Source organism: Saccopteryx leptura, chromosome 6, assembly GCF_036850995.1.
Source record: "Saccopteryx leptura isolate mSacLep1 chromosome 6, mSacLep1_pri_phased_curated, whole genome shotgun sequence".
Taxonomy (NCBI): Eukaryota; Metazoa; Chordata; class Mammalia; order Chiroptera; family Emballonuridae; genus Saccopteryx; species Saccopteryx leptura.
Window position 1 is genome coordinate 33,380,982 of NC_089508.1, and position 23,866 is coordinate 33,404,847.

A 23,866-nucleotide genomic window follows, 5' to 3' on the forward strand; every position below is an offset into this window, starting at 1 on the left:
CAAAATTGTGTGGTTTGCATGTGATTTAGAAATACGTGAATGTTGTCCACAATTCATCATTAGACAACATAGGTGGGCGTGTGGACACTTTATCAAACATGTAAAGGCAGTCCAATCTGTCAGCATTAAAGTGATTCATTTGTAACTAAGTGTAATTACTAGAATAATAGATTTAGTACTGTCAAAAAAAAAAGAATAAAGTGAACTAAAAAAAAAGAAAAAGACTCCAGGAATAACAGTATGTGCATAAAGGAGACAAAGAGTAATATTGTGATATGACATTCCAATAGTTTTCTCCTACTTTGGTGGTTGCTTCCTCTCAGATTCTTTATTGTCTCAGCGCACCTTTAAATGTTGGCTTCACTCAGGACTTGGGTGTGGGGAAAATTATCTTCTCCCTATACAGACCGTGTAGGCAATTGTTCATCCACTCCCATGGCTTTGACTATCGTATTTACACTGCCGACTCCCACATGCATACAGTACTTCCAATGCAGACCTCTTCTCCAAGATCCACGACCATACACAGGGTGAGGCAAAAGAAGGTTTACAGGTGTAACGAAACAGAATTCATTCTTGTGTTATTCATTAATATTGTAGTATTTTCCACACAAACAACTGTAAACCTACTTTTGCCCCCCCTCCCCTGTATTTAACTGCCTACTTCACATCTCCAATCAATGTTTCACAAGTACCTTAATTTCAACAACTACTAAATGGAATTCATGGTCTGCCTTCCTCAAACCTGATCCTTTCCCAGTATTCCTTCTCTCAGGAAATGGTGCCACCCAGCTTCTCAAAGCAAAAAATCAAGGAATCATCTTTGAGACTTTCCTGTACTCATGACTACCCAGACAGTCACCAAATCCTATTCATTCTACCTCCTAAATATTTCTCATATTAATCTATATTATACCACCTGCATTAATACCACACTAATAATCTATGTCACAATCGCTTTCTGTCTAGGCAGGGGTCTCAAACTCAACTCAGCATGTGGGCCGCAGAGCAAGATCACAGCCGTTTGGCGGGCCGCACTAGGTCTACAAAAGGCAACTGTTATGCAACACTTTTCTCACTGCAGTTGAAAACAAAAAAAAATCAGTACAACATTGTTCGGCGGGCTGGATGCGGCCTGCAGGCTGCGAGTTTGAGACCCCTGGTCTAGAGTATATTGATACCTAGCTATTCTTCACAAATATTCTCCTGCTCCTTTTCAATCACTTGTCTCTGTTCAAGGCTGAGTTTCTAAAAACATAGATCACACCCTTTTATGGCTTCTTATTGCTCCCAGAATAAAGTCCCAAATCCTCAGCACTGTCTGCAGGCCCCAGTGATCTGACTCCTGCCTGCTCCTCTGACTTCAGCGCCTGTCATTCTCTTCCTTTCCTCACTGCCGCGTTCCAGTCACACCAGCGTGACTTCACGGCCATGCAACCACCAGTCTGACTCTCTTTACAGAGCCTCTGCATTTGCTGGCCCCAAGCCTGCAAACTCCTTTCCACTCACCTCCCTTCCAACTCCTTCGCTTATCTCTCTCCTATTCATCCTTCAGGTTTTAGCCTGTCGCTTCCTTGGGGGGGGGGGCTTCCCTAAATTAAGTAATGTCCCATTATTAAGGTTCAAAGCTGGCCCTGGCTGGTTGGCTCAGCAGCAGATCATCAACTGGCATGTGGAAGTCCCGGATTTGATTCTTGGTCAAGGCACACAGGAGAGGCAACCATCTACTTCTCCCCCTTTCACCTTCTCCTGTTTCTCTCTCTTCCCTTCCCACAGCCATGACTCAATTGATTCAAGTGCACTGGCACTGGGCACTTGAGGATGACTCTGTGGAGCCTCTACCTCAGGTGCTAAAAATAGCTTGTTTTTAAGTACGGCCTCAGATGGACAGAGCATCGGCCCAAGATGGAAGTTGCCAGATGGATCCCAGTCAGGGTGCATGCAGGAATCTGTCTCTGTATCTCCCTACTTTCACTTAAAAAACAAAGAAATGAAAGAATATATATATATATATACATATATATATATACATATATATATATATATAAAAGTTTCAAAGCTCCTTGAATTTTTTCTTCATAGGACTTATCACTACTATAATTAACTAAATATTTATGTAACTATTATTTGTTTAATGCTGTCTTCTCCCACTAGGTTACAGGAGGGCAGGGACTTTATCGATCTCATTCACTACAATATCCCCAGTACCTGACAAGTGCCTGAAACATGGCCAGCACTCAGTAAATATTGGTTGAAAGAATAAAAGACTGAATAAAGAAATAGGCAAAAAATTCTTCTTGAAAGAATAAACTAAGGGTAAGCCAATATTAAGGCAGGAGTCAAATCTAAAGAATGCTACAAGAGTGAATGTACAACAAAAGAGAAAGATGAACTCTTGAACTGACATTTAGAATGGTACTGAGGTTGCAGATGAAGTGGTGATGTAAGTGGGGACAGAAATGAACTTCTTGCCCGTGGTCTCTTATTACCTACTTAGAAATATGCCATAGATATTGACTGGATAGAATGACAGATGTCAAATTGAAAGGATTTCCTGGTGCTTTACAACCTTCAAAATAGTAACAGGTTATTTTAAATCTAGTCACAGAATCATTAGAGTTACATTCTATTGTAACTCTAACTTCTCCAGTGATACAAAGTGAGCCATCCAAAGCTACGAGATCAATGACAAATCTGACAAATCTAAGAGCGGTGCCAAGCCCAAACTCCAATTCTAATTCTCCTTCTGCCTGCTCTGCCTTTAGGGTATTTGCCTTAGATTACAAGCTAAGCCTGAACAGAAGGAAATTTTTATCTGCCCACTGTGTCAGAAGTCTCAAATGACCTCCCTATTCTATCACAGGAAAGATACTTACTTTGCTATCTCATACTGAAATTGAGATAGCAAAGTAATTAACTTGCAATCCACCTAAATAAATACATTTGCAAAGCACTGAACAGACTTTTAGGCAACTCTTATTCTGGAAAACAGTATCTTTTCTATCATGCATAAAATCTGTAATTTTAAAAGCTCAAGTCATGAGACAGAAAATATGACAAAATAGTACAACTTGATGAGGGCTTGTTATAAAAGGCTTTAATTCTTCTCAAGTTTTTAAATAGTATTTACTCAGCCAATAAGCAAGTTTAATATGCATACTTTATGATGTAGAGTAAGTGATGATGGAAAAAGTTAGTATTAGAGAGATAGTAGAGTTCTTTTTTGTATGTGTGTGACAGAGACAGAGAGAGACAGAGAGAGGAACAGATAGGGCCAGATAGGGCCAGACAGACAGGAAAGGAGAGAGATGAGAAGCATCAATTTTTTGTTGAGGCTTAGTTGTTCATTGATTGCTTTCTCACATGTGCCTTGACCAGGGGGCTACAGCAGACCGAGTGACCCCTTGCTCAAGCCAGCGACCTTGGGCTCAAGCTCGTGAGCCTTGCTCAAACCAGATGAGCCCACACTCAAGCTGGCAACCTCGGGGTTTTGAACCTGGGTCCTCCACATCCCAGTCCGACGCTCTATCCACTGCACCACCATCTGGTCAGGCAAGAGATAGGAGAGTTCTAAACTTAAAAGTATATTATAATTTAAGCACGAGGTCCACAAATCCTACCCAAACAAGCAAAAGAGAAAGATGACCTTCTGAAATATTACTTTCAGCTAAAAGAAAAATAACTTGCTATTGCCCTCATTTCCATACTTAGGAACTATCCCCCTGGGCTTGTAAACTACATACATTATATTCTCATTACATAACTAACTCTGGTGTAAGACTCAAAATTCTTGAGGTACTGATCTCTATTTTTGCTTTTGCCTCATTCCAAGAAAAGATTTTAAATGGGATAAAGAATCATTTTAAAATAAAAATCAGAACTGAATCATAATAAAAAAAAACATATACACATATACCGTTTGCATCTTCGGGGCACAGGCCCTGCTAACCACACACAGAAGTTCATGGACGCCTCGATAACTAAGGCCAGTGATCTTCATAAGCTCCAGTGGGGAAAGACATAAAAAGTCCTAAAGAGACATAAAGATAACATTTTAAATAAATATGTAACAAAGATATTAGAATTAATAGGAAAATTTCAACTGATGGTATCCATGTGTAGATAAAAGTGAAATTTACTACAGATCTAAGATTTACATTTTCCTTATAGTACTTTCCCCTCAAAATATGCCTTAACTAGAAGATATGATGAGTCTTATGCTGTGATTATCCAATTTAGTTTGCATCTACCAGAGGACACACCACGTGACATCATGTGGCAGCAGCATCCAACCCATGGGTATATGACACTGCACTTGGACCCACCCAGAAAGTGTCAGGTGGAAATGCACTTCTTCCTAAGCTACATAAGATCATTCAGAAAAAGTATTTGATAATTGACAGAGAATAAAACTATCACATGAAATGTTAAATTTCATACTTTTAAGAGTGTTTCAAAGTGTGAACATGATTATTAAATGTATAACAGAGAGACAAAGAAACCTTTAACACATAGAGCAATTTTTTAAAAATTATAGCATGTTCTCAAAGTCTGTCTTATTATGGATTAAGTTCTAATCTAAAACCTTAAATCTCATCTAACCCAAGAAATTTGTTTCACTACTGTGCTTAAAAATACATCCTCTCCATACATTTGCCTCACTCCATCAATAAGAAAATGATCCTAACTATTAAATTCTCTTGCTTTTGAGAGCAATTATCCATATTGAATACCATCTCCTCAGTCTTCTGTCTGTCTGTCCCTATCTGGCCCTCTCTCTGTCTCGCTCTGTCTCTGTCACACACACACACAAAAAAGAACTCTCCTATCTCTCTAATACTAACTTTTTCCATCATCACTTACTCTACATCATAAAGTATGTGTATTAAACTTGCTTATTGGCTGAGTAAATATTTAAAAACTTATCCTCACCCTTGAGAAGAATTAAAGTTATATTTCTCGTGTAATTACAAAATTTCTTTTCAGTAGGTAAAACTTCTCTAGAACCCCAAATTAATGCTACCAGTGTACTTCACCTTATGTCATGAGCATCCTAACCCCCCCAAATGCAAAAATATTGAACTTGGATAAATGAAATGTTATTTGGAAGTATAACTTAAGTGGCTTATCACTTAAAATTAGTCTATGGAGAAACACCATCATTTATTCTTTTTTCCATAAACCTAAGTTTTCATATTTCAAGTTTATTTAAGAGTTATTATGGGCCTGACCTGTGGTGGCGCAGTGGATAAAGCGTCGACTTGGAATGCTGAGGTTGCCGGTTCGAAACCCTGGGCTTGCCCAGTTAAGGCACATATGGGAGTTGATGCTTCCTGCTCCTCCCCCCTTCTCTCTCTCTCTCTCTCTCTCTTTTCTCCCCCCTTCTCTAAAATGAATAAATAAAATCTTAAAAAAAAAGTTATTGGCCCTGGCCGGTTGCTCAGCGGTAGAGCATCGGCCTGGTGTGTAGAAGTCCCAGGTTCGATTCCGGCCAGGGCACATGGGAGAAGTGCCCATTTGCTTCTCCACCCCCCCCCTCCTTCCTCTCTGTCTCTCTCTTCCCCTCCCGCAGCCGAGGCTCCATTGGAGCGGGGATGGCCCAGGCGCTGGGGATGGCTCCTTGGCCTCTGCCCCGAGCGCTAGAGTGGCTCTGGTCGCGGCAGAGCGACCCCCCCCCAGGGGCAGAGCGTCGCCCCCTGGTGGGCAGAGCTTCGCCCCTGGTGGGCGTGCCAGGTGGATCCCGGTCGGGCGCATGCGGGAGTCTGTCTGACTGTCTCTCCCCATTTCCAGCTTCAGAAAAATACAAGAAAAAAAAAAGAAAAAAAAAGTTATTATGGTATACTTAACATTAATTTGTACTTACAGTTTCTCACTAAAAAAAAAAAAAATACATTTTACCTGACAGGTAGCAATCTGATGTCTGTTCAGACGGTCACACAGCTCTTGTGACAAACCCGCTCGCCTTAGTTTCTTGCTGCCCATGACTCCAGATGCCAGAAAAAAAAGTAAGAAAGAATCACCTTGAAAAAACATTGGAAAATAGCATAAGTGATCATAGGTGGCTACTGTCCAAAACACTCTACAGAATAAAAAACTCTTCAAATTTTTCCATATGCATAATGAAATGTAGTATTTAAAATATTATTGATAAAAATAAAAGAAGGCTATAAAACCTTTCTAAATGTTTTAAATATGGAAGACGACTGTTTGTCAAGCCCACACACAGAGAAACAAGACAAGATAAGAACATGCATTTCACACCTCTCTTTGATGCTTAGTACATGGGGTAGTGACACCACTTGACATTTGTAAAGCATCATCAGATTCTAAACGCATTTAAAAATTTGGATGTGTAAGTAACCTTCGAGGCCTACTCTAAAAGAACATTCCTAAAAAGTCTTGACTTTCATTGCACTGTAACAATAATCCACTGATTGAGCTTCTACTTACCAGGCACTGTTGCTATACGTCAATTACCATATTTCATCTTCTCAACAGCCCTGAAGGTTATTGACCCCATATTGGCATATGAGAAAACAAAAGCCTAGAAAGCATAGCTATTCTGTTATCACTAGAAAAAGTAAATGGTGATTCCAGATTTCAAACCCAGGAAGTCCGACTCTGAGGTCTATCCTCATAACCTTTACATTTACACTTTGCTACAAGTCCATAATCATATTTAACTTTTTCTATGAGTCAAAGCAAATCTTCTGAAGCAAATGAGATTTTATTATTCCAGATGTCATGTACAAGCTGAATTGTTTATTATACTAGCTGCCCACATTCCCACACACTATTCAATTTCACTCCTGTTGCACCTTGCTAGGGCTAAATGAGTCTCCTGAAATAACTGCCTTCAGAGAGCTAGAAGAAAATCACTGAGTCCCTTAATAATGTATACAAAGGAAAGGCTGTGCATCTCACTGGGACGTCAAAACATCCTCTGGATAGAGTAAAACAGGAACTCCTCGTTGTTCCAAGGGATAACGCAATCTAATCAGAAAAGTAAAATTTGGAAACAAAAACATATACATAAAATGTATAGAATTTCTAATACCATGACCCAAATTTCTATTTAACATCTAAATTCTTTGAATCAGATTGATTCTCTGTGTACAAGATTAAATATTTCTCTCTCTTGCTCTCTCTCTCTCTCTCACACACACACACACACACACACACACATACACACACATACACACCTCTCACAATCAGGGAATCCATCCCTCTCATTTCTCTTAATGAAAAGTAGTCAGTATTGATTTGTTTCCCCAGTAGGAAGTTTACGAAGTGACATGTGCTATGTCATTGCCTAGTGTAGGCATGGCCAACAGTTTTTGCCCCAGGGCCAGATTAGAAAGAAAACATTTTACATGGGCTGGACGAAATATTAAAATTAAAAAATGTTAAATACAAAAACGATTTGTTTAAGTGAATAAAATTTTATTATGTAATTTGTTTATGAATAAAGGTAAGTGAGTGAAAAAAATTTTAATATACAATATTATTTTAATAAAAATATAATTACATACCGTATAAATATCCAAACTGTATCACAATCAATCAAAACAATACTTAATTACAGTAATAGAATGAGCTTGAAGGGTTTATATTGCAAGAAAAACAATTATTTTATTTTACAAACAGCCTGGACACATTTTCAGTTATCAACTGCAGCTATTGTCTATGCTACAATGCCAATTGATTCAGCACACTTGACCACAAAAATAAGGAATCATTTGACCTTGGGTGCGCACTGGCAAACTCCGCCTAAAAGAATGTGGGTTTCACATCGCTGCTAAACGTCAAACAGTTCATACTGAGTACAGATGAGTACAAAAGTTGTAAATCTTTATAATGGAATTTTTTAAAAAAATAAAGAAGTATCGCGAATCCATTTGACCAATTATTGGAAGTTAACCCTAGATTAGTCACACACGGAACTCTTTTCCACGTATCATTATCTTCTTAAATATCTCGATTTCCAATAATCAAAGATGCTTCCGCTTCTGAGTAGCTGAGATTTTAAAGTAGCAGAGAATATTAAAAATTTAATCGCGGGCTGCATAAACTCATTACACGGGCCCGATGTTGGCCATGCCCGGCCTACTATCTTCACAGATAAGGTAGTTACGAGCACTGACACCATTTAGACTGATAAATTCATTCAAAAAGGAGATCTAAAAACCCCAAACTACCTGTACTTTAACAATGACTTACTGTTGTCTCTGCCTTGATTAGGGCCACTCCCATCACTTGCCTGGAGTATTGCAAATTGTCCCTTGTCACGCTCTGCCTCACCCACAAAAAAAAAATTCCCATTCATTTGCTCCTTCTGCAGACACTTTTTAAGCACACACTCTGCTAAGCTCTGGGATACAAGAATCACTTAAGCAAATGCCCTCCCCTTTGCCAACTCACAGTAAAAGATGAAGACATGTATACAAAAATGACTAGTCATACAATAAGGATTATCATTGGTATTTAAATGTGCTATAGACAGGAAGAAGGGCCAAACTGGCCTGAGAAGCTCATACCAGTGCCATAATCCTGCCAGAGATAGCTTCCTAAAAAGTTACTCCAATGCTGTCACTCTCATCCTTTCAAACTGCCTGTGGAACCATTAGACCACAGGATAGATTCCATACTTTTTAGGATTAAGATCCTTCATAAACTGGTTCCTCATTTCCTTTTCATTCCTACATCAATCAGATTGCAAGGCCAAGATCCTGGTCTTCCTGGCAAAGTTACTTCACCTCCTCGTCTTAGTTTCCTCACCTGTAAAACAAGGGTAATTCAAGTATCTCCTCCATCGGAATGTAAGCAAGCTTAAAGACTTCACATAATGCTCAAGGTTAACAATTATTACCATGATCAATTCATTCATTGAAACTTCATATGCTGCCTCACTTGACCTGTTCTCCAGCCATCCTGCCTGACTTCCCTCCACAAAGCTTTACACAAACTTAGTCTCTTCTTCTCTAGTGTTCTCACCACTTTGTACATATCTACCCAATAATTAACATATTATTATGGCTTGCAAATTTGATTCTTCCACCAGAGCCTGTAAGTTCCTGCTCTGTATGTGTGTACACGCGCTCATGTGAATGGGAATGAAGGAAGATACTCAACCCTGGAGACTGAATCCTCCCTCAGCAAGCAAAGAAAGAAAAACCCTCCCGTTAGGTACTCAATGAAAACTCTAAAGTAACGCTACTAATATTTATTGAGCCCTTATTACTTCGTTTTACAGATCAAAAATACAGTGGCAACTAGTTGAAAACTTTCACAGGCTAACTAACAGCTAGCATATGATGGAGTCCGCATTCGAATCCAGGGATCTGACTCCAGATTCCACGCTATTACCTATTTCTCTTGCAATACCACCTGAAGGCGGGCAGAACCTAAACTCTCGCAATCACGGTCTCCCCTGCCAAGACCCCAATCTGCCCGGAAGTGAAAGGGGGAATGGGCATCAAGAAGCGAAAACACTACCCCAGAATCCCCTAAAAAGATTTTCAACAAGGTGCAGCTTCCTTGCAACCCTACAAAGAAAGCTAGGAAGCCCCTAGGTCCGCGGTAGGGTTCTAGTTAAGATACCTTCCAACTTCAGGGGGCGTGCCCAGCACCCGACCAAAGACTCTCCGCTGCCCCAATATCAATACCACGGGCCCAGAAAGGGAGCAGAAAATAATGCGCGCACCTCACTTCCCCATAACTGCCCCAAGACGAAACTTTCCAGTACCGGGTCTGCAGCATCCAACTTTCAAAGTATCCCCCACCCAGCACACAGTTCCCCGCGGAAAGCGCCTCAAAGCAACAACCGAAGCGCTGGTTGGGTCGTCATCCTGGCGAAATATCCAATCAGAGGTAGGCAGAGGCCCAGGTCGGACCCGCTGCTTACTAGGAATTGTAGTTCCGACTCTGCAATAAAACTGTAAATCTCTGTTTCTCAATCTAGTGATTATCAAAATGCGGTGGAAGAACATCAGCAAGGAATGTATGAAGCCAAGGGAAATTCCGCTTGCAGTTTTCTCTTTTGTTTCTTTTGTCACTACATTTAAAAATTGCTTAATGGATCAGAGAGACCATGTTAGTTGTCTGGAAATAGATGAGAATCCACATATAACAGGAGAGGTTTTGGGAGACGCTTTTGTTTTGGCTTGCTTTTTTCATCACTCTTCTGTGGTGAAATAGTTTGGGAAAGGCTAATAAAATTGCTCAAACCGTTACTTCCTCAGTTTCAGATTATTATATAGACAAAAAGCTTTCCTCACTCTACTCTTATCTCCCCTGTACATCCTTTTATCTTATAATTTAGCGCACTTTATCCTAATCATTGACCTGCACCCTTCACTACACTGTGAGCTCCTTGAGGACAGGGACCACAAATATTCAGCTTCTAAAGGCTAGCACACCAATCAAAATGCGTTAATAAAGTTAAACAGAACATGGGAATTCAGAACGCAGGATTCTGAGATTATAAGAGAGCCCAAAGTGTATAGACTAATAGTGGAGAAGGAATCAGGTCTTGCTCTGGGTATCCTACCAAGTCCTGGCAAAGTACTGACACTGGTTGGAGCTCAGTAAACCCAGAAATCAAACGCAAGGGAGAAAAGAGAGCGGAAGAACAAAATCAAGAGACAGAGCTATTTCTGCCGCCTGCTCCGCCAAACGCAGAACTGAAGGTGTGGAGCAGAAGAGCTGTCAAAGCTTGGAGGGGGGGTGATGGCACCCAACGGCAATGAATAGTTCACATACTATGGAGATGTATACCTGAAAGCTATGTGTTCCTATGGACCGATGTCACCCCATTAAACTTAATTTCTAAATTAAAACCAAAGCCTTGGAGGGATGCTTCTTAGCCAGGTAACTGATTTGCTCTTTTCAAGCCTCCTAGCTTTCTCTGGTGCCAGGAGGTGATGTCACGTGACCCAAACAAATATGGCGCTTTATTTGCATCTTTCCTCCATTGACCAATAGGAATGGCCGCTGTCAATCGTCAGCCCCGCCCCACCCCATACTCCCTGCAAACTACCGAATGGGATTTGTCACCTGACTCGATTCAAACATGGCTGCTCTTGAAGCACTACTGCTTTGGGCACCGGGAGCAGGTGAGTGTAAGGCACCCCAGAAGAGGCGGGAGCTTTCCGCAAGACCCCTGTAGGGACCGTCCCTGCGCCTCAACCCCCACCGCCCTCCAGTTCAGGCACAGCTTCGTCTCCGGATCTTCTATCATTTGCCTTAAGGGAGAGCTCAAACTAGGAAGGTTGCTGCTGAATTTCTCATCCTGAAGTAGGCAACCACCTAGGGATTTGAAGCCAGACTGGGTATGAAGTTTAGGAGGGAATAGGAAAGTGGAGTTATGGTTCTGCGCCCCAGGCTAATACGACCATAAATATTAATTGAATATGGAGAGATGAGATCCACCCCTTAGGGAAAGGTAGGACTTCTCAAAAAAAAAAAAAAAAAGATAGTAACGTGTCAAATCAACCTTACAGCCATAATTAGGAAAGTAAGTCCCGCCTTTCCCACTCGGCTTGATAGTTGCTATTAGTCCAAATACAGCCCCTTCCATTTCTTCTTACTCTGGTGTGTATTGTTTATAGGAGGTGCTCCACAAATGAGAAAATTGACAATGTGTTTTGCGTAATTCATCTCTTTCTATCTCCCTGCACTTTGTGCTGGGAAAATGAATCATCCATTTGGAAAAGAGGAAACTGCTTCCCAGGAAGAGCTTTTTGGATTTTTCTGTGAGTGCCTACGGAGGGGAGAATGGGAGCTGGCACAGGCATGTGTACCTCAGCTGCAGGAGGCACAAGGGGATATCCCACAGAAGGTGGAGCATATACTACAGGCGCTGGTGGTGTGTCCGAATCAGCTGAGGTAAGGGCTTGCTCTTCCTGCCAGGCAGTCACATGTTGGGAAACACAAGGTTCAATAATTGGGCTCTGATCAATGTGCCTTGCTCACCTACCTTCTGAAGAATCAACAGAGGAAGAGTGTTTTTCATATGCTCTGAAAATTTACCTCTATAATACATGCCTATTACTTAGTCATTATTGGCTTTGAATTATCATTTGGAACTGTGTTTAAGCCTGATCAGCAAATTGTGCCTAAAACCACCATTTCTTGTTTATTGTCATTAAAGTAGATGGTGGGACTGTTTTGGAGAGTATTTTCTTTGCCTCCAAAAACCGTGCTCTCTTCTTACTTATGAAATTGAAGTGAATTCACTTCAAAGAACTGGAAGTGAATTCACTTAAAGCTTTTTATTTTGAAATATAGACTCATAAGAAGTGCAAAAACAATACAAAATGTATCCTTTTGATGCCTTCCCCTGGTTGTGACATCTCGTAATAGCCAATGTACAAAATCAGGGAATTAATATTGGTACTTACTACTAATTACCAATTAAATAATAAGACTATTAATAATAGTATTAATAAGTAATGGACTATTAATTTCACCATTTTTTAATCTGCACTCCTTTTTATATGGTTGGTTCGAAGCAATTTTATCCATGTGTAGATTCTTGTAACAAACACTATAATCAAGATACACCACTGTTTCATCACCACAAAAGAATTCCCTCACTCCCTAAGAATACCTCTTTGTATTTTGTATTTTGACCCCCTCCTTGCCCTCTGACAACTACTGTTCTCTATGTACATTTTATATATTTATATAATTCTTCCTGGCATTGCTAATAATTAGTGATACAGGAATTAAATGTACTCTTTAGTCTCTCCTTCACTTTTCCTTTGGCAGTTATATTGTTTAAGTACCGTATGTATTAGGATATACAAGGAAAGGCAAAACTAGGTTTACAGTTGTTCTTATAGTAGATAATACAAGAATAAACTCTTGCATACTCACAACTGTAAACCTATTTTTGCCCACCTGTATAGAGTGGACACTTAGGTGACTCTTGTCTTCCTTTATTTTTCCCCCTATATTTTGGTTCTAGCCTGTTACTGTCTAATTTAAATTACTAACTTCAAAAAAAGGTGTATAGTATAGAGTTAAAAATAAATCTTTATCAAGTTCCTATTTTTCCTTTAAGACTACTTGATTCAGTTTCTCTTTCTAAGAATATACTTTAGATAGCTTTGCTTGTATGCTTTCCGTGTAGTATTATTTTGTTAAAAAATAGTAAAGACTAGCCCTGGCCGGTTGGCTCAGCGGTAGAGCGTCGACCTAGCGTGCGGAGGACCCGGGTTCGATTCCCGGCCAGGGCACATAGGAGAAGCGCCCATTTGCTTCTCCACCCCTCCGCCGCACCTTCCTCTCCGTCTCTCTCTTCCCCTCCTGCAGCCAAGGCTCCATTGGAGCAAAGATGGCCCGGGCGCTGGGGATGGCTCTGTGGCCTCTGCCCCAGGCGCTAGAGTGGCTCTGGTCGCAACATGGCGACGCCCAGGATGGGCAGAGCATCGCCCCCTGGTGGGCAGAGCGTCCCCCATGGTGGGCGTGCCGGGTGGATCCCGGTCGGGCGCATGCGGGAGTCTGTCTGACTATCTCTCCCTGTTTCCAGCTTCAGAAAAATGCAAAAAAAAAAAAAAAAAAGAATCACAAAAAATAGTAAAGACTAGAGCCTGACCAGCTGGTGGCACAGGAGATAGAGCATCGGCTAGGGACACTGAGGACCCAGGTTCAAAACCCCAAGGTCACCGGCTTGAGCACAGGCTCATCCAGCTTGAGTGCAGGGTCGCCAGTTTGAGCACAGGCTCATAGACATGACCCCGTGGTTGCTGGTTTGAGCAAGGGGTCACTGGCTCCACTGGATACCCCCAGGCAAGGCACATATGAGAAAACAATCAGTGAACAACTAAGGTGCCGCAACTATGAGTTGATGCTTCTCATCTCTCTCCCTTCCTTTCTGGCTGTATTTGTCTCTCTCTCTCTCATTAAGAAATAAAGAAATAAAGAATAAAGACTAGATAGGGAAGTGGAGGTAGGATTAAGACCCTTTTCTTTTTTTGTCAAAGCTACTAGCTCCATTCCTGTTCTAGTTTTATTGATTTGGCATGTACATTCAAAAATTTCTCATTAGAACATCTCGCCTGTTCAGGTTTATAATCAGCTGAGCAGTGAGATCTAATTTATGGATAACAAAAGGGAAAGAGTCAATAGAAATTTTTTCTTTTTTCTTTTTTCAGATGTGGACAGGACATCAACCCTCAAAGATTAGCCTGGATCTGGCTTCTTGTACTGGAAAAATGGTTTGCCCGGGAAAAGGTAAGTAAGTTTCTATTTCAAATTTTCTCCTGAGGCCAAGACTGAGAACTACTTGGAAGTAGTTATGAGATTTCTCTTCTGTCTGTTACTTCCTTTATTCTGAGGTTTGTTATATCCTCTCTCTGTATTGACAATGAGAATGGCTTAAATTTTTATTGCTGTCTTCTTACCTAAATTCATTTTTTAATTCACTAACATACATTAATATGTAATACCATTTGAGGTGATATCATTTTGGAGTATTTTGGAAGGATTGTTTAATAATTTTTTATTTATTTTTATTTTTCTATTACAGTTGACAAATAATACTGTATTAATTTCAGGTGTATAACAATATAATTTTGTTAAATAGTGTTGTGTGAGTTGTGCCTGAACAGAAACAACCTTTGCCAAACTCAGTCAGAGTGACAATATGGGGCATAAAGTGTAACCCTCATAATTCTCAAGTAATGGAGAATGGAATGAACTGAAACTTGCTTATTCTTACAAAGATATTATTTTAACTAGTCCAGTGAAATTGTGTAGATTTAAACATATTAATTAATAATTTAGTAACTCACATAAATTGAGTGATAATTTACCAAATACAGAAACAAAGTGAGCAAATTAATACTGAAAGAAATCTTGTAATGAAGATCTTCTTTTCAAAAGAAAAGTTGCCATGAAATAGCCCTTTTAGAAGTATGTGATTTCCTGACCTGAAGTGACACAGTGGGTCAAGTGACATCCTGGAATGCCAGTTCAAAACCCTGGGCTTGCCCGGTCAAGGCACATACAAGAAGCAACTACTATAAGTTGATGCTTCTCGCTCCTCCCCTCTCCTTCTTTCTCTCTCTCCTCTCTCTAAAAATCAGTAAATACAAAGAACCTAAAAATAAAAAAGAAGTATATGATAGTTATCAGAAATTGATACTTATCTGAGACTTTAAGATTTAAGTGAGGAACTTCTGACTCAGAAGAGAAATGACTTCCCATAAAGTTGGCAAAACTAGAGCAGAAACCAAGACCTGGCTTTTGAGTTCCCATTCCTCTGCTTTTTTCACTTCAATGTTAGTTTTAGCCTTCATGGGCTTAAAAGTAAGAAACCATAGATTCTATTTGATAAGTGTCTATCATTAACCTACCTTTTTTTTTTTTTTTTAGACAGGAACATCTGTTCCTGTATGTGCCCTGACTGGGATCAAACCCGCAAACTCTGTACTTGGGGATGACACTAACCACCTGAGCTATCTGGCCAGGGTTACTTTTCTTTTTTTACTTCTCTCAGTCATCAGACTTAATTTTGTCTTTAGTTTCAGTTGTGCTTGACACCTACTCTTTCCACAGAGCTGTCAAAAAGTAACAGAAATTACTAATCTAAATATATTTCTTTTTTTTTTTTTTTCTTACGCTGGAAACGGGGAGAGACAGTCAGACTCCCGCATGCGCCCGACCGGGATCCACCCGGCACGCCCACCAGGGGCTACGCTCTGCCCACCAGGGGGCGATGCTCTGCCCCTCCGGGGCGTCACTCTGTTGCGACCAGAGCCACTCTAGCGACTGGGGCAGAGGCCAAGGAGCCATCCCCAGCCCCCGGGCCATTTTTGCTCCAATGGAGCCTTGGCTGCGGGAGGGGAAGAGAGAGACAGAGAGGAAGGAGGGGTGGGGGTGGAGAAGCAAATGGGCGCTTCTCCTATGTGCCCTGGCGGGGAATCGAACCCGGGTCCCCCGCACGCCAGGCCGACGCTCTACCGCTGAGCCAACTGCTCTACCGCTGAGCCAACCGGCCAGGGCCCTAAATATATTTCTTATCCAGGCTTTTGCCAATTTGTCTACAAAGAGAAATGACAAGAGGCAAGAAAGAGAAACAAAATTGAAAAATAAACCCCAGGATAATTAAGAGTTGGCTATAGTTTCAGGTTTAAAAGAGGCAAACTGAGCTAAAATATTTAATAGTATCTTCAAAGAGAAAAAGAAAAAAAAAAATTTATTCTTACTAAGGATGGTTCCAGTAGAAACATGGAATTTAGCAAACCAGGTGAATTTTTCCCACTTAAGGAGTATCTGCTTACTTTATGGCTGATTGGTTGCTTCTTTTGTGGACAGTTGCTCAACCAAGTCATGCGGTGAATTACACTTTCCTGACTCCTCTGCACAGACTGAGTTGCTCTTGTTTTTGCCAACACCAAAGATCATTTGGTCCATAATGCTCCAGTGCCTCGATTATTTGAACAATTGTGGGACTGTTTGAAATTTTAAACAAGGACCTCAAAGAATTTTAAAACGACCTGTATAAAGAGCTAAGATTTCAAGTGAATTCTTGGAATAATTCTACAAGGCCAGTCATTATCCTGGAATAGCCTTCATCTTCTAGGGGCTTGCTGGCTGCCTGGCCTTTCCAAGTCTCTCACCTTTTGCCAAAAGTTTCCTTTTTAATTATTTGTTGAAATAGTCGTTCCATTTTCCCTTTCCTTCATCCACGTTTGCCTGCTGCCTTTTTATCTTGTAGTGATCTATCTGTACAGGTGTGAGTATGTGTGCAAAGATTTAACCTCAGAAGTGTTCACTGCCACGCTGCTTCTGTGCTTCTAATAGAGGAAGACTGGAAACAACGCCCATGTCCACAACACATGCTCGTGTATTTATAAAATACCATGCTGTTATTAAAATGAATTTGCTATGACATGGAAAAAATGTCCATACTCCCCTATGTGAAAAAAAAAAGTTTAGACTACAGTAGATTTGGTATGCATGCATAGAGGCATGTGTAGAAAATGGTCTAAATTTGACTTTGGGTGATGGGTATACAACATAATCAGTTGTCAAAATAACCTGGAGATGTTTTCTCTGAATCTATGTACCCTAATTAATCACTGTCACCCCATTAAAAATTAATAAAGGGGGAAAAAAAGAAAATAGTCTAATGCACTTACACCACAGTATTAATAATGTAAGTTTTTTAAGTGAGAAGATTTTTAGAGGGGGTGTCATTTGCCTATTAGTATATTCTAATTTTTCTACTTTGAACATGCCTTGCTTTCATAAGTAAGAAAATCTGTGCTGAGAAACATGGAACAAGTTCTTGCTTGTTTTAGAAATGTTAGTCATTTAGGGCCATGCATATGGATAATATAATTTCACCAGTAAAATAAATATAAATGAATTAGAATTATAGATTAAAGTTCTAAAATCTTTACCAGACTTTGCTCTTTTATTAAGGGCCTGCTGTCTAGACATCTAGACATCTTACCCATTCCCTCCTCTTAGTCCTCAGTAGAAGCACTAACCTTCCGCTTCCTGGCATGAATTTTCTCCACCAACTTGCAATCACCATGATTACACAAGCATTCAGATGGTATAGGTGCCTTAGGGAAGGGTGTGGTAAGAAAGAAGAAGTAGGATTTTGGACCAACAACATGCTAGATCATGTTAGCCTCTGAAGTGATGGATGGCACATGAATAGAGTAAGTGTGATCTTGTGTTGTGAACTCCCCTCACACACACACACACACACACACACAATCCTGCAGGTCATTCTTGCCTTGAGTTAGGGGACATTTCAATAAAACCCAGCTTCTAGAAGCTTTAACCAGCTACATGATTTATGGGTGCTTCTAATTTAAATCTGTGTTTGTCAGGATTGGTCCCAGACTTTATATATTTGTATTTGTGTCTAGAGAAAGGGAGACTGTAACTTTAGTTTTAAGAACCAGGTGAAGGCAAGTGATTGTGAAACAAGCAGGGACTGAAAGAGTCAGAAAAGCTTTCTCTTACTTTATACTCTGGTCTTCTCCGATGGTGCGTCTCACTAACATAGAGATCGCTTTTTCCTTTTCATGCTTGAAGTAATTGAAAAGTACTTCCTAACCATTTCATTTTTAGTAAAGATTATTTTTAAAAATATCTACTTATGCCACAGGTTTGTTTGATTTAGAGATTAAATGAGATTTTTCAAAATATGTGAAAATACAGCACACAGTACCTGGCACATTATAAGTGTTTAATAAACATTAGATCCGTCCCATTTACTTTTGTTTTCCAACTTATAATGAATACCAAATTCAAGGACTTGGTGCAAAAGAGGATGATGTGGTCCATTCCCTCCCAGGCTTACTCATGATTAGGTAATTTGGTCACTGAAAGGGATTCTTGGAGAAAGACTTCAAGTGACAGAAAAAGTCAAATGAAATGAAGCAAACCTTGGAGTTTGAGCTAATCAGTGTGGGATTTAAATGCTAGTATTTAAGTAGGGAATGCATTCAAGCTTAGCTATTTTTGTTTATAAAGGAAAGTATTTCAAATCATTTCTAGGAATTGAACAGTTCTCTTAGAGAAACAGCAGAAATAAGTAACTAGAGAGGTAGAAAGTGTTGTTTCTGTTTTGGGCCTGTATACCGTAGCCACGGCAATAATTACAAGGTATTCATGTTCTATAAATCCAAGCATCATAATAACTTGAAAAAGAAGTACAGTCCTCACAACGTTAAGTGGACTACAGCACTCCTTAAAGCAGCTAGTAAAGAGCTTACAGTGGATAATTCATTTGAAGTTGAAAACGTAGACGTGAACCTGTCAACTACCAGCAAAAGCTGTGGAGTAAAATGATCGATGCAATGAAGAGAATCAAAGAGATCAAACAGGAAAGTCCAGCTAAATGTATAATGAACAGATTGAAGAAAAATGAAGAACTACAGAAAGCTCAGGACATCAAAGAAGTCAAGTGAAACATTAATCTAACCGGGGCCCCTCCTGCGTGTAAAGGGAAGCAGCTGGAAGACAAAATGGTACAGAAACTACAGGAGGCCTGACCAGGCGGTGGCGCAGTGGATAGAGCGTTGGACTGGGATACTGAGGACCCAGGTTCGAGACCCCGAGGTTGCCAGCTTGAGTGCGGGCTCATCTGGCTTGAGCAAAATAAAAAATGCTCACCAGCTTAGACCCAAGGCCCCTGGCTCAAGTAAGGGGTTACTCGGTCTGCTGAAGGCCCGCAGTCAAGGCACATATGAGAAAGCAATCAATGAACAACTAAGGTGTCGCAACGAAAAACTGATAATTGATGCTTCTTATCTCTCTCCGTTCCTGTCTGTCTGTCCCTATCTATCCCTCTCTCTGACCCTCTCTCTGTCTCTGTAAAGAAAAAAAAGAGAAACTACAGGAGGATGTGGACATAGAATTTGTTTCTGACCATCGTAATCTTTAACCACTTCTGTGCACGCAATGGTAAATCCCCTTTAGAGGCCAGCTAAGTTACTTATATTTTACATAGGGCGACTCAAATGAAAAGGTGATTTAAAATACAGTGGTTCCTTGTCTATCATGGGGGCTAGGTTCCAGAACCCCCCTCCCCACGATAGGCGAAAATCAGCGAAGTAGCAACCTTATATTTATTTTATTATTTATATATATTTTAAGGCTTTATAAACCCTCCTCGCACTCTTATAACCTTTCCAACACTGTTGTTAACCTTTCCCACACTCTTTTTTTTTTTTTTTTTGTATTTTTCTGAAGCTGGAAACGGGGAGAGACAGTCAGACAGACTCCCGCATGCGCCCGACTGGGATCCACCCGGCACGCCCACCAGGGGCGATGCTCTGCCCACCAGGGGGCGATGCTCTGCCCCTCCGGGGGGGGGGGGGGTCGCTCTGCCGCGACCAGAGCCACTCTAGCGCCTGGGGCAGAGGCCAAAGAGCCATCTCCAGCGCCCGGGCCATCTTTGCTCCAATGGAGCCTTGGCTGCGGGAGGGGGAGAGAGAGACAGAGAGGAAGGAGAGGGGGAGGGGTGGAGAAGCAGATGGGCGCCTCTCCTGTGTGCCCTGGCCGAGAATCGAACCCAGGACTTCTGCACGCCAGGCCGACGCTCTACCACTGAGCAAACCGGCCAGGGCCGCACACTCTTATAAACACTTCCTATGCTCTTAAACACTTTCTACACTCTTAAACCTACGTAATTTTAACAACATATAAAATTCTATATGAGTGCTCACCAGTGAATATACAGTAATATTCTTTTAATATGTTTCAATTAATATTTTCATATTGTTTTCATTTTTTAGGCTAGAAAATGTTTATTTTACCGCAAAAATAATTAAAAAAATATATAAAAATACCTATATACTGCAAAATCCTATGATATAGTGAAAAATCTGCGATACAAAATTAGATATATACAATTTAAAAATTTGCGATACAGTGAGACCACAAAAAGTGAACCACAATATGGCAAGAGACTACTGTACATCTCTTCTATGTTGCTATCTGCAAAAGATTGTGTTATGAATGCTAGATTGCATCTCAATATTAAACCTTCACTGATAGATATACCTGTGTAAGTCATGAAAATTCTGCCTGACCTGTGGTGGTTCAGCGGATAAAGCATAGTCCTGGAATGCTGAGGTCGCCGGTTTGAGACCCTGAACTTGTCTCATCAAGGCACACATGGGAGTTGATGCTTCCTGCTCCTCCCTCCTTCCTCCTCTCTCTCTTTCTCTCACCCTCTCTCTACATCTCCCTTCTCTAAAATAAATAAATGAAAATCTTTAAAAGAAAAAAATTCTGTAAATACAGAGTGAATTCTAGATATAAAATGATCACTGGCCAGATTGGAGCATCCTCCGGAAGAACAGGGGTTGCCGGTTTGATCCCCGCCCAGGGCACATGCAGGAACAGATCAATGTTCTTGTCTCTGTCCTTCTCTCCCTATTCTCTCTCCAAAAATCAATACAATAAACATTCTTTTTAAAAATGATAAATACCACTTGGATAATAGTACCAGGTAGCATCATTTATGTAAAAACTAATGACAAAAATTTATGGCTAGTGGTAAATAAAATAAAATTTTCTTTGCAGTAATAAAAAAAGTAACTGGAGAGAAATATTTACTTACAATTTGTTAACTAATGAATATTGCCTAATCGCTGTGCTTTCTTCTTGCGATTTTTCTAGAAGTTACTCCCAGCTGTTTTCCGGAGAAAGCTGGAGTTTCTTTTATTGTCAGAAGACCTCCAAGGTAACATTCCAGAGGACGTCCTCAAGGTGAGAGAGGGCTCTGGAGTCGTCTGCCCAGGGCCATAGTTACTCAACCAGTTCAGCTTCCAGGGATCCAGCAGACAGGCCCCCAAGAGGTTGACTACACTCTGTTCTCAGGCAGGACCGGGCTAGATAGAAACCCCTCTGAGGGGAGTTTAGAATTAGGGTGAACTTAACTGATTTTAGAATTCCTAGAGGTGGATTGGCCAGAAGTACTAAGTCTAACTGTGGATTAAAGGGTGTTCTTCGTTTCATGTAAATAGCATGCACAACTTGGATTTAAACTAGGTGTTTAAATTTCTCACCAGTATGTGGTCAGGAATGTGAAAGGAGAAGGAACTAGTATTAGTTGAATAACTGCTCTGTAACAACTACACTTGATGAGTTAGAGTTAATCCTCATAACAACCTTCGGAGGCTAGATTCAAGCTAAATCTTAACTAGTTTTATGTTTAAGTGCCTGAAGTGTGTTCTGAGGCTTGGTGTTTACTTTCTTCATCACCCTGCCACCAGCTAATAAAGACATATTAGCAGGAGGATTTGAGGTACGCTCTTTCACTTACATTAAGTCAAGGACTCATGGTCTTGTGATCATCTTGGAGGCAGTTAATGACGAAGCGTCCCTGAGCACCATCCATGGGCATGGTGCTAGAGCACCCCCTTCTCTCCCTCTGCCCCCACCCTGCAAAAAAATTATAGGCTATCGAGGTGCTTGCCTTTAAGGGCTTAGTCTAGTCATGGAGGAAAGACTAATAGATACATGAGACAATTATAAATCATATTGTATTAATTTTGAGTACATTGGAAGCCAAATAAGAAAGGAGAGCTGTGTGGATTGGAGATATTGGGGAAATTTTTATAGATGGATAAGGAATGGGCTATACCTCAAAGCATGGCTAGGATTTAGATCAAGGATTAAAAACTAGTATGTAATGTTCTTTTAAAAATTGAATTTCAATGCCTGAGTTGTGCATAACATCATATTTCCATTTGTTACCTGCTTGGTCTATGAGTTTGCAATCCCTGATTTAGAGGCAGTAAGGGGGGACAGGCTTGAGCGTGGAGGCCTTGAGCAGTTGTATTAATCTCTTTGCCTCAGTCTCCTTATTAATAAAATGGGGATAATAGTAGCGTCTTCATCTTAAGGTTGTTACAAGTATTAATTTGATTTTTCTGCATAAAGGGCCAAGCACATAGTAACTACTATAGAAGTGTTTGCTACTGCTACTATTTTATATGTATGCATACATATATACATATTCTTTTCAGTATATATAAGTATATATGTATGTGTGTATGTATATGTATACAGTACATGTATCTATATGTGTATATATACATACATACACACACACACACATATATATATACATAGACATATACACACACACACACGTACTGAAAAGAGGAAAACGTAGAGGCATACAGGTGATAACATTCTAAACATGTTCACCATACATCCCTCTCTATTTAGGAGCTGTATGAGGCTTTATCCCAAGACTCTGTAGACTCTGTATGTGACAGAAATCGAAGGCAGGAGAGCTGGGTCCCTCGGCTCAGCTCAGAAGCTGTCTCTGTGCTCTTGGATCTTCTGAGCCAGGCTCCCCAGCCAGCGCAGGCCCTGCTGGAGTTTCTGCTCAGGGAAGATGACGGCACCGGCCTCTGCGGCTGGCCTCTGCAGAAGGTGCTGGTGGACTTCATTCGAAAGGCGCTGCGAGCTCTGCCAGACCCTGCCGCTGGGCACCCTGGGGGAGTAGATGCCGTCTACGGAGCCCTGAGGGCTCTGCGCTGCCCTGCAGAGCCGCTGGCGGTGGAGCTGCGCGCCCTGTGTGAGGAGCTCCTGGAGGCCTGCCGGGCTGCGGGGAGCCCCCTGCGGGAGGAGCAGCTGCTCAGCTGCCTGCTGCACAAGGCCGGCCGGGGCCTGCTGTCCCTGTACAGCCACACGTGTGCAGAGAAGGCCCCGTTGTCGGGGAAAGGTGTGTTCCCTTTGCTGCTGGTAATCCCCTGTGCCCCACCTCCCTGGAGTTCCTCTAGGCTGGGACCTTCCAGGTTGCTCAAAAGTCCAATGGGAAAGGCTAAGCAAAAAAAGGATAAGATGCTCTTTTGTAAAAGCACAGATGTTGTAGTCTAAGATGGAGTGATGAAAAAAGAATAAAGTAATAGCAGTAACAGCAAAGAGCTTTTCAGAAGCTACTGAGAGAAGGAAAGTGTCTTTAATATAGACGTATAGGAAACCTGGCTTCAGTTTTTAAAAGAGTGAACACTAATAGATGGTTTTTCAAATGGGCTTCAGCTTAGGAAAGAAGAGCTGCAGTTCCCCCATAACCCTGTCTGGTCTGACTTTCAGTCTCAGCGGATCATCTAGATCCCGAGAGGGCAATGCTAGCTTTGTTCTCCAACCCTGACCCAGCCGAGGCTTGGAAATCGGCCTATTTCTACTGCCTGAGCAACAGCAAGCACTTCCTCGAGCAGATCCTGGTAGGTCAAACGTACATATCTTCCATCACAGAAATACCAGGGGCTCTCCAGGCTTTTTCGTTCCCCATTTCTCTCCCACTCATGTATCCAACACAGAGCAGTCTGATTAGTGGAGAGGCATTTGGTTCTGTCCATCACATAGTCCC

General features: G+C 41.1%; 2 protein-coding genes across 6 annotated transcripts in view; one reads left to right on the forward strand and one right to left on the reverse strand.

Moving 5' to 3' along the window:
* Positions 1-9,805, reverse strand: part of RAD51B (RAD51 paralog B) — a 603,012-nt gene extending 593,207 nt beyond the window's left edge. For 2 of the 5 annotated variants that reach the window (XM_066388052.1, XM_066388048.1), the window contains exons 1-3: positions 9,704-9,797; positions 5,899-6,020; positions 3,917-4,030 (exon numbers count right to left, since the gene is read on the reverse strand). In XM_066388052.1, coding sequence (XP_066244149.1) covers positions 3,917-4,030; positions 5,899-5,982 — 198 coding nt within the window. In that variant the 5' untranslated portion in view covers positions 5,983-6,020; positions 9,704-9,797. Of the gene's footprint in view, positions 1-3,916; positions 4,031-5,898; positions 6,021-8,537; positions 8,779-9,703 lie in introns of all 5 variants that reach the window. The other 3 variants (XM_066388050.1, XM_066388049.1, XM_066388051.1) reach the window with 3 other exon arrangements.
* A 1,254-nt stretch (positions 9,806-11,059) lies between these two features.
* Positions 11,060-23,866, forward strand: part of ZFYVE26 (zinc finger FYVE-type containing 26) — a 71,299-nt gene continuing 58,492 nt past the window's right edge. The window contains exons 1-6 of the mRNA XM_066388046.1: positions 11,060-11,114; positions 11,610-11,886; positions 14,160-14,238; positions 21,160-21,249; positions 22,717-23,218; positions 23,590-23,720. Coding sequence (XP_066244143.1) covers positions 11,693-11,886; positions 14,160-14,238; positions 21,160-21,249; positions 22,717-23,218; positions 23,590-23,720 — 996 coding nt within the window. The 5' untranslated portion in view covers positions 11,060-11,114; positions 11,610-11,692. The remainder of the gene's footprint in view (positions 11,115-11,609; positions 11,887-14,159; positions 14,239-21,159; positions 21,250-22,716; positions 23,219-23,589; positions 23,721-23,866) is intronic.